Source organism: Orbicella franksi, chromosome 5 (genome assembly GCF_964199315.1).
Source record: "Orbicella franksi chromosome 5, jaOrbFran1.1, whole genome shotgun sequence".
Lineage (NCBI taxonomy): Eukaryota > Metazoa > Cnidaria > Anthozoa > Scleractinia > Merulinidae > Orbicella > Orbicella franksi.
In genome coordinates, this window is record NC_138149.1 from 25,558,631 (window position 1) to 25,569,127 (window position 10,497).

General features: G+C 39.0%; 1 protein-coding gene across 1 annotated transcript; it reads left to right on the top strand.

Annotated features, from left to right (window-relative positions):
* The first annotated feature begins 5,331 nt into the window (after positions 1–5,331).
* LOC145487295 (fibrinogen-like protein A) lies at positions 5,332–9,292 on the top strand. Its single transcript, XM_081466052.1, has 4 exons — positions 5,332–6,283; positions 6,388–6,590; positions 7,071–7,119; positions 7,497–9,292. The coding sequence occupies exons 1-4, from the start codon at positions 6,169–6,171 to the stop codon at positions 8,117–8,119; spliced, it is 990 nt and encodes a 329-aa protein (XP_081322178.1). The 5' UTR covers positions 5,332–6,168; the 3' UTR covers positions 8,120–9,292.
* The last annotated feature ends 1,205 nt before the right edge of the window (positions 9,293–10,497 follow it).

Genomic DNA, 10,497 nt, shown 5'->3' on the forward strand with positions numbered 1-10,497 from the left:
AATCACCTTGGCTTTGGGATGTTAACCATGGGGACAGCTATATTTCACTGGGTGTAGTTTGATTGCATATGTTTGGTTCCAGTCGCGACGGATAGCTCAGTTTTTATCCGGTCGTATATTGTTCGCTCGAATATTGTTTGGAATCGGTGAAAAAGTACTCTAAAGGCAAGATCCATAACAGTAAGCCTGAACCAAGGAACGGCAATGTAAAAATACTGTCTACTTCTATTCATCAGGGGAAATATTCGAATCAGTCGCACGGAGTTTGTTTGCGATCAGTAAACATGCTCGGGATTGCAAATGTTTCCTTATATTTGTGCTTCCAGGTTAGAATAATGTATGTAAAAAATATAAACTTTTACAAATTACCTTTTACGCTTAAACATTACCAGTTAATGTGAAAATATTTAGCCCGAAAGAATGTAAATATTTTTGTGAGTCTACGGGAACTGACGCGGTCGCGTTGGAGGTTATTTTAAAACTTATGCGGATAATACTTTTGCTGGTCCCTCTACCCTGCGTTGCAGGCGTTTCTGTGGGGTTAGGGAGAAAAGAATTACAGCGCGAAAAATGGAGCGAGTAAAAACGGGGGCGGGGGCTGGTGGGGGGAAGGGGCTCTCTAGCCCCACTTTCTGCGCTGGCAAAACACCGAAAATGCCGTTCCTCGGTCTTTCTTTGCTCCCAAACCCCACGGAAACGCTATAGTCCCTCTTTCGCTTAGTCCTTCTAGCGAGCTCGCGCGGAATGTTTATTAGCGCGGTTTTCTTTCGCGTGACGCACGACGGACAAAGCAAAAGAGAGACTACTCGTAGTCTTTAGCTTGAGCTCTCGACGAACTCACCAAGAACAGATGGTCTGTAGACAGACTAATGTTGTATACAAAACCCTATTTAGCCATAATCATTTAGCAGTTACAATTTTTCCATCTTTTCTCGAGTTCCCCTTTCAGTGCGTTCTGAAGTGTAATGCAAGGTGTCAAGCGCGGATATTTTACCTCCTGCTGTTTTCTTAGAAGTATTAAAACCTTTCTAGTTGAAGGTATTATGACACAAGCGATTAGCACCGATATAAAGACACTAGCGGCTAGCTTCTAAGGGCCTGTTTACAAGGGGGGAGGGCTACCCTAGCAAGCGGGTTAACTCTAGCTGGAGGGCAAAAAGCCCGGGTATACAAGCAAACTTTCACAGGTAGGGTAACCCTACAACCCGGGACAACTTAATGCGCGGTTACGCTTCAAGGGTCTGGAAACAATTAGAAAGTTAACACGGGTAGGCGGTTAACCCTACCTGGAGTGTTTACAAGGGAGAAAGTTAAGGTAACACTAGCACGCAGATAGGGTAACCCGCCTACCCGGGTAACCCTGGCTTTCTTGTGAACATGACGAAGGAAAAAAAAAAAAAAAACAGGAAATGTGTGAGTGCTAGAGCAACCCGCTTGCTAGGGTAACCCTCTCTCCTTGTAAACAGGCCCTTACTCTATAAAGCATCAGAACGATATGATCAGCTGGGTCTGGAGGTTAGGTAGTTTAACTATTCCTGTTTCGGACTAGTGTTCAAGAAATCTCAATTAAGTCTTGAAGATTATTTTGATAAACAAGAAGTGATGCCAGGAAAACTATGGACTTGAATTTGTCTAATGTCACACAGACTAATGACAAACAGCCCTGACCAACAACAACAGCAACAACAATTTAATTCAGTATTCCCATATTAGTACATGGTATTACCTAAAACACGATACAGCTATAATAATGTAACTAAATTACAATGATTTAATTGATTAAGTAATATTATTCTGCCTGTAATCGATGCATGAATGGATGTAGGGCAGCTGTAAGTCTACAGATATAGGGTCAACATTTTTGAAGATAAAAATAATTTTTGTTATATCATCTAACACATCAAAATGATTGTATTTTCTATTAATTCTTCGAAAAATTTCAAGCGTATATTATTGTAAAGGTGACAGGAAAGTATGCCAAATTCTGTCGGCACGTATCAATCCATAATCGATTATTTCCGAGGCGAAATTTATTTACCGCTTTTTTTTTTATGTGAGGGATTCTTTACTGTATTCAAAAACTCAACTCAGCTTTATGACAATCAGTTTTGAACATGGAGTAAAAAGTCAACCTCTTTTTAAGTTTTATCAAGTTTAATTGATGCCGAGTCATTTCTTTGTTAAGAGTTGACCGCACTTGAGAAATAAATGACAGGGAGTTATTTTCAGTTAAGTTTATATCAATAATATAACCGACCTGACTTAGGGGCTGCGCGCGAAAATATGGCGCGCAGCTGGAACAATGACAGTTACAAATCTGAAGCATATACATCACGTGGCTCACGGAAAACGTCACTTTTTTAACGCTAAGTCTTATGGTAACAAGAGGAATGTGCGACAGGATACGAACCAAGGGTCACAGCGGCCCAAGCTCAAAATGAGAGGAGTTACATGCTTTTTTTCTGTTTTTTCTTTTTACTTTTTGCGAACCTTCAGCGAAACGTGACATGTGGCATATACTATTACGTAAAGACTGAATTTACTACGCGAAACGTGACTCTCGCCTTACAGCATATGGAGGTGTTGTGTTACAACGCGTTGAATTTATAAAGGTTTGTATGGGAACGCAACGGCTTTGCTGAAAAAGTCAATTAGTCTTATATTTTGTGGATAAAGTCTACTTACCCTGTTGCCTTGTTGTATTTTTCGGCGAGTTATCGTTCTGTGAGTAGTGGAAACCCACAGAACCATAACTCGCCGAAATCGCGTTAGGCCATCCCCCCCCCCCCCCCCACCCTTTTTTTTTTTTTCGTTTATTGTAGAATGCGTTTTCTGATTTTGGGTCGGTCGGTCGGAAAAGGAAGAAAAAATGCAAAAATAAAATTGGAAAAGGAGTCTGGAGCTAGGAGGCCCGGTACCTCAGCATAATATCCGTGGAGCCTGGAAACAACAAGGTGTGGTTACAAAGTCAACATCGCGGTAATGGAGTAAGGAAAAAGTCGACGTCGTTGTTAAAATCAAACGAGAACAGGGAAAAACTAAAAATCTGTATGGCAAAAAATTGCTTATGTTTCAGATTAAAGTGACAATTGTTTGAAATAATGTGTCATTGCCTTCATTGCCTTCTGCGTAACTTTTTTTTTTCTTTTCTTTTTTTCTTTTCTTTTTTTTTTGAAAACGCGAAAATCTGGGTCGGTCGGACGACGCTAAACAGAGAAAAAAAGAGGATGGCCTTAGATCGGCCTGAGGAGCTGCCAAACAACAAAGAATACAACAAATATGCAAATGATAACAGTGACTTCTTTCCAATTGCTTAAATTGGAAAATTAACTGCGATGATCATTCTTCACTGTCATCTACAACCACAGTTCATATATGAATTATTTCATATAAACTTCACATCATATGTAAATGATAGTCGTTAAATTGTAATGAGAAATATCACCACTACCGCGACATTTCCGGGACTGGCCGCCAACATTTTTACTGAGAAATTCAATTTTTTCCTACTAGAGTCTTCAGCTCGCTGACGGTTGTTTAAGAAAGGGTGGAATCAAATGGGTTAACTTGATAACTTGCCCGTGCGCCCATGCGTAGCCTGCGAACAGGCTCCCGCGGCCGGCGAGGTCGGAAAAAATTTCAGTGAGCGCGAAACAGGAGAAGTCGGAGAGCAAAGCAATACTGAAATGATCCTAAAGAAATTATAAGCACATGATAGAGGTGTCAAACTCTGCGAAGCGACAAGAAGATATCAGCGGAAAGTCCGGAAACCATGCCTTTGATCTCTAAAAAAAAATGGCTATAGCACCGCCAAACGGCTCCACTTCACTAGCTTCTACTTAAAATTCCTCCTCGTAACAGAGCATGAAGTACTCTTCAGAATCACTTGTGAAATAACGAGAGGTCGAGAGACCGAAATTTAAAAGAGAACGGCAAATGCACTATTGTAACGAACCGTTGGCTTCGTATGATTTTACAAAGATCTGTCAAATATTCGTCTCAAAGATGTCAACAATCAGCGATTTAACCAATCAAATCATGATACCAGGAGCTGGTATCACAGAACGGCGACATCAATAGAATGTCTGCAGGCTCCCTCGCTTCGTCCGCAGGCTAGCCCATGCGCCGAGTCATGAACCCAGTTACCCGCCACCTCCCTTTGCCCCCAAGGGGTTTTTTCTCTTTGTTTCTTCTTTTTAAAGCTTTCTCCATCGAAGGATTCCTTGTTTGCTGGCCTCTGTAAAGATTCCCTGCTTTCAAGATCCTTTCGAAGGTCTCGAAAAAGACAACCTCGGATTTTAGAAGAAAGTTATTTTAACTAGCCAGGGCTGGTCGCTGACAAGAACGGCCCGTTAGTGACTACCATGAAAAGAAAACAGTTGTTTTCCTAGAAGAGATTCCACAATACCATCACATCACATCTTATTAGGAGTATTGGATAGTTTTAACGTAGTGCTGTATCATTGTGACAGTTAACGTCTGTCACGGACAGCTGCACCACAGTAAACAAACAAATAAACATTGAAAAGCTAACGAGTGATCGGGGCTGTATACAGGCGCGTTCAGTTTTAAATTGTCTTTTTTTACTGGGCATTTAAACGGTATTTCTTGACAGAAGTCTCTGAGGGACAGGGAGCTGGTAGCTTAAAGAGAGCTGACTTAAAACAAGAACCTCAAATATAGCTTTGTCAAAGCAGGTGCAGCTTTCTTGTGAGCTTTAATGATTACATATGACGACACCGCTAATGTTTGCACTCATTTCGTAGGATTGCTTTCATCGCCATATTTAACTGTCGCGGACGATTCGAGTAGTTGTCAATTCAGTTTCAACATGTACAAGTGTGTTTTTTTTTTCGCAAAAATATAAAATACTTAAACTATACAAACTCTCTTGTTTTCTGTTAATATTAAAGGGGAGTTATTAAAGCAAGTCTTTCCCTATATACGAATAAGAATATCTGCATTAAAATTAAGCCTGGATGTTTTCATTATTTCCATGAGTAATCCAATATACCCAAACTGGTTGATGTCTTTCCAAAACAGGGTCATAAATGATGAATATATGATTTAACCTAAAATCGTTCTCTGTCTTTTCTGCCATACAGATATACAGAAGCATATAAATACAAAAAACAAAAAGAGCGAAGTTGTTTCATCTCCATGTCATTCCCTTATAAAAAGTGTTTTTACGTTTAGCAACGATCGACAAAATGTGGTTAACAAAATTCAAATAAATATATTTACTTCAAAGTGTCAATGATTTTAAATAATTTAAGATTCACAATTTGACTAATATTAAGTTAATCCCATTTAAGTCCTATAAAAAAAAAAAAAAAAAAGAGAGAGAAAGGATAAAGAATAGTAGTTTTTTTTTGTTTTTCAAACGATTTTATGGAAAAATCAGTTGTATCCGCGTTAATTTTATAATAGGAAGAAATTTATTCGAATGATATATCAAGCTATTACAGTGTCAAAACGGATGTGAGCTATGATTGTTTAATAATAGATGATATTTGTCTTTTCGCTTCGCTCAAGAACCCGGAAATGTATATTCTCCCCAAGAATTCATGTCTTTTTGTTTTAATAAGAAAAGATTGTCAGGAGCATGCAACTAATTCTCTGGAAAAATAAAGTTTTTTTTAGTCACTCCATCATTAAACTAGGAAAATCACTCAAATTAACCAAGCTAAAAGAATTGAGCCTTTTGGCTTGAATGTCCCTAATAGCCTGTCAACTTATCCTACGTATATATCACACTGTATTTCGCAATCGCTGCCCTTAAAAAAACAGGTGCGTATATGACACATTGTGTTATTTTCCTATATGACTGAAGGAGTGTAGCAGTGGCCAGACGAAATATTGTATTAAATCAAGTCAAATTCTACGTTGTGCTGGCTTTGCTAGCTTTTTTTCCTTTTAATGTTTCCTCTAAAAATTGTATGGCACATTATAAAAAATATCCGTCACTTTGTAGCCGGCCAGATCTGTCTAATTGCGCATGTAGTATTATGTGGTAAATAGAACCTTACGTCAGTCACTGTGATGAATTACTGACAGCCTGTTAGCTATAAGACTGACAGCGCTCTATAGTCACGTATCCAGAGGCAAAGAAGCCCGGGAACTGAAGCATCACTCCTAACACCAAGAGGATACAACAGATCCGCCCTAATGGCCACTCTCTGCCTAACTCAGCTGGTGATGATCACTCTTAACATTTTCCTGGTTGTGTTATTTGTGGCAGCGAACAAAGACCTTTGTGGTAGTGTTTTTGAAACTCAACTCGGTAAGTAAACTCATAGCAACTAGAGTGGATAAAAGAAGTTTTGTTGAGATCTCTTCGTAGGATATTTTACATCATTGAAACTTTCCTTTTTGTGTTGTTTTCAGACCATGCTTTAGTTGGTCACGTCATGAGGACGGCTGCAGTTGTGGACGAGTTTGAATGTCAGTTGAAATGCATTGGAAATAACAGTTGCAAGTCTTTTAACGTTCATCCCCATGGCAAATGCGAGCTTAATAGCAAAACACGACAAATGAAGCCAGGAGACTTTCAATGGAGGAGTGGATCTACTTACTATGGCTCTGTACAGGTCAGTTTTTTTCTCTCTGAAGGTGGCTGGCGATATAGTTTACAGCATTTTCCTTCAATTATACGGATCAATCTATCATTCTTTATCAAGTGATGTTGTAATATTGGTATCACAGAATTACTCAATCGTCGATAAACAAGTTGCATGTTGCGTTCGTGGCATAATACCGTAATATAGGAACACTCAAACCAGTTAACGACACCTTGCATTTTAGCTTTCAGTTCTTAAATCTCAAAAATTGAGTTTTGCTACCCCTTTGTTTGTTTGTCTGTTTTTTGTTTGTTTGTTTGTTTTTTGTTTGTTTGTTTTTTTTTTTTGCAGAACATGTTAATATATAACGTTTTGAGAAATTTAAAAATAATTCTGTGGAGCGAGTTCAGAGCCACGAAACCCTCTACGGAACTAGAGATATTGTTTTGACTGTTGCAGCTAAATAATTAGCATTTAGATAACTCTTTTAATTGTCTCAACCTAACCCAGGTCTCCTGCGTGGATGTGTCTCGTGATCAGAATGGACCAACAAAGAGAGGTCAGTGTCGTCCGGTGTACAAGGGAAAACAGATATTGTAGGTTACTTGGTTAACAATCGAGAGGGGAAGGTGGGGGGTTGAAAGTGTTGCAGTGACTTCAAACATTGATATATTTTTTTCAATTTTAGTAAATATAATTGGAAAAAAATATTAACCGGCCTCAAAGGAGATTTACTCCGAGGTTGAAAGCGCTATATGGCGACAGGGAACGCCACTGAATAGACACAGTGTTTTGAGATAATTAATGAACAATTCTTTTTAAAGCTCGTATGAAGTCGTTCAATAAAGACACAAAAACTCGAGAGAACGTCTTGTTTTAGTCATGAAATGTTTTAAAAATATTTTAGCGCTTAACTATATATTTTGTTTTCAACAGATTGCTTAGATCTGCTTAACTCAGGCCATACTCAGAGTGGATTGTACCTTGTAAATCCAGACGGTAAAGGACAAATTAAGGTCTATTGTGACATGCTCACTGACGGTGGAGGCTGGACCGTCTTTCAGAGAAGACAAGATGGCTCGGTAGACTTCTATCGGGGATGGAACGACTACAAAGCAGGCTTTGGTCAGCTGTCTGCTGAGTTCTGGTTAGGAAACGACAAGATCCACCGACTGACGATCTCTAGACCGAGCTCTCTACGAGTGGAGCTGGAGGACTGGAACGGAGTTAAAGTGTACGCCAAATATGGCAAGTTCAACATCAGTGATGAGCAGGCGCAGTATCGACTTGAAGTGGGTTCATATTCAGGTACAGCGGGGGATTCATTAGCATATCATAATAACATGGCGTTTAGTACAAAGGACAGAGATAATAACAAGGACAGTCGCAACTGTGCTGTAGAATTTACAGGCGCCTGGTGGTACAACAGTTGCCACAACTCCAATCTAAACGGACAATACCTGGGAGATACACGTGATTACCGAGGAGTCAGGTGGGGCCACTTCAGAGATTCTCTTTCACTCAAATTTACTGAAATGAAACTGAGGCCGTCATCGTAGAAATAATACCAGTAACAGGTTTAATCCTGTTAGTGACGTAAATGCCAACATCTGATCTTCGCTTACCACAGCTAACAGTAATTGATCGATAACAAACAATGATTCGTAGTTGTTTCATTAACTTAAGAGGAATTCTTGAATTGGAATTCTTATAAAGATAAAAATAGTTTCCTTTACAATCATTGATTTAAGCCAGAAACTATAATTTTTACAGCAGTTGTTATAGCAAATGTTTTTGTAGTATAGCCATGGTCGCTTATCACAGCATTCTCACGCCCTAATTTGTAATTATATATGTATATTTCATCCGCTTTTTTTATAACTTGAAAATGATCTCAGGGAGATCGAAACGTCGTTTTATATCGCTAGTTTTTATTCTGAGATGTGTTTCAGAAAAACTACTTATAAGAATTTTAATAATTAGTCGATTTAATTATTAAGGAAACGGTCGGAGTTCTTGTAATTTTTTTTCCAAAAAATGAGCCAGAAACCATGAGTTTGCAAGATTGCCTTAAGGTTTTGGAACCTTTTCTTGAAAAGGAGACGATTTTCTGGTATATATTACCCGTTGCTAATAAAGTTGCTATGGTGAGAGCTGGTGCTCAATCAGGCCTTTCTTTTCGCTTTCCGGCGGTGTGTGGCAAGGGCGCATTGGGAGGCGGGGGGGAGGTAGACAAACTCAGGTACAGCGGGAGATTTGTTAGCATATCATAACAACATGGCGCTTACTACAAAAGACAGAGATAATGACAGATGGAGCACTAACAACTGTGCTGTAGAGTCCCGGGTGGCGGGGTACTTTGGGAAATTTCTGGGTGGGGATGTGCCGCTGGGACCCTGGAACCCTTAGTCTATACCAGAGCTAATTCAGCTGAATTTTGCTACCCTATACTAGAGTAAACTCCCCAAATCCCCCTATCTATCGACTCTGTCGAGGCTGATTTGCGTAAATTTAAACTTGCCGATTTGCTGTGTTTATATTTTTGAGTGGCAGTTCCTGGTTTCCTTACTCTAGATAAAATCTTCAACCAACCAGTCAGTTTTGTGAGAAATGATACCCTATTCTAGACCCAAATGCTCTGACTTATATACCCTATCCTAGAGTAAACTGCTTGAAAACCGTACCCTTCACAGCGGCACATACCTATATAGCGCACATATGGCAGTGCCCCCCCCCCCCTTCACCCCGGGTGTAGAGTTCACAGGCGCCTGGTGGTACAAGCATTGCCACCTCTCCAATCTAAACGGACAATAGCTGGGAGATAAACGTGATAACCGAGGAGCCAGGTGGTACGGCTTCAGAAGTTCTCTTTCACTCAAATTCACTGAAATGAAACTGAGGCTGTCATCGTAGAAAAAAGACCAGTGACCCGTTTAATCGTGTTAGAGCGGTAAATACCAACATCCGATCTTTGCTGGTCAAAGCTTAAAATAACTGATCAATCACAATCAATAATAAGTAGTTATTTCATTAACTTAAGTGACGTTTATTAGGAATTCTTATAAAACTAGTTTTTGGAATTTAAGAGTCCCTGTCCATAAAAATGGAAAATAACTCGGCAAGGGTCGAAAATTCTATTTCGCTCATATTTTCATGGTAGATAGGCTAGGGAATGACAAAAGCTACTGGATAGATTTTTTGGCAAAATATCCTTTTATTTCAAAGAAATATGCAAATTACCAAATTCCGTTAAAATCGTCATTTGACGCATCATTTTATTAAACAAGTTTGAGAGCCTCGCATGCAAAACCACATCATTCTTCCGTCTTTAAAACACTCAAATATTTTTGTGCAATGTTTAAATGTGTACTGGGTTGATTTTAGGGAATTTTGCGTTGTCTTTTTGGGTGCAAACTGATTAAATTTCGAAGACATGTATTTCATTCACTTAAAAGTACTTCGTGAGTATAATTAATTTTCACCATGTGCGAAACCTTCAAATGGATTAAGCTTCTGGTGGTTGAATCGCAGAAGAATGGTGTAGAGATTCCTGTAAAAATTTCTTTGGGCAATTGATTGTGAGAGACGCGAGAGCTTTTCAAAGTACGTTAAAAATGCAAATATTTGACCATCCGTTTGTCGTGCAGGATGGATCGAGAGAATAAACTGATTAGTAAATACTCTTTTTCTTTGGCCATCGTAGCTTGATAAGAAATAACACGCAAACTGCGGTGATAAACATGGCAATAAAGCAGATGTTAAAAAACAAAGTTCATTTACTCGACGTTTCGTATGTTTCAACATACATCTTCAGAGGTGACCGTTAGGAATAGAAGTAACAACTAAATTACAATTTAAAATAAGTTACTAATTAACAATTGCAATGACAGAAGCTGAGAAAAAAATTTTGCATGTAAATAATGCAAACTAATAAAGA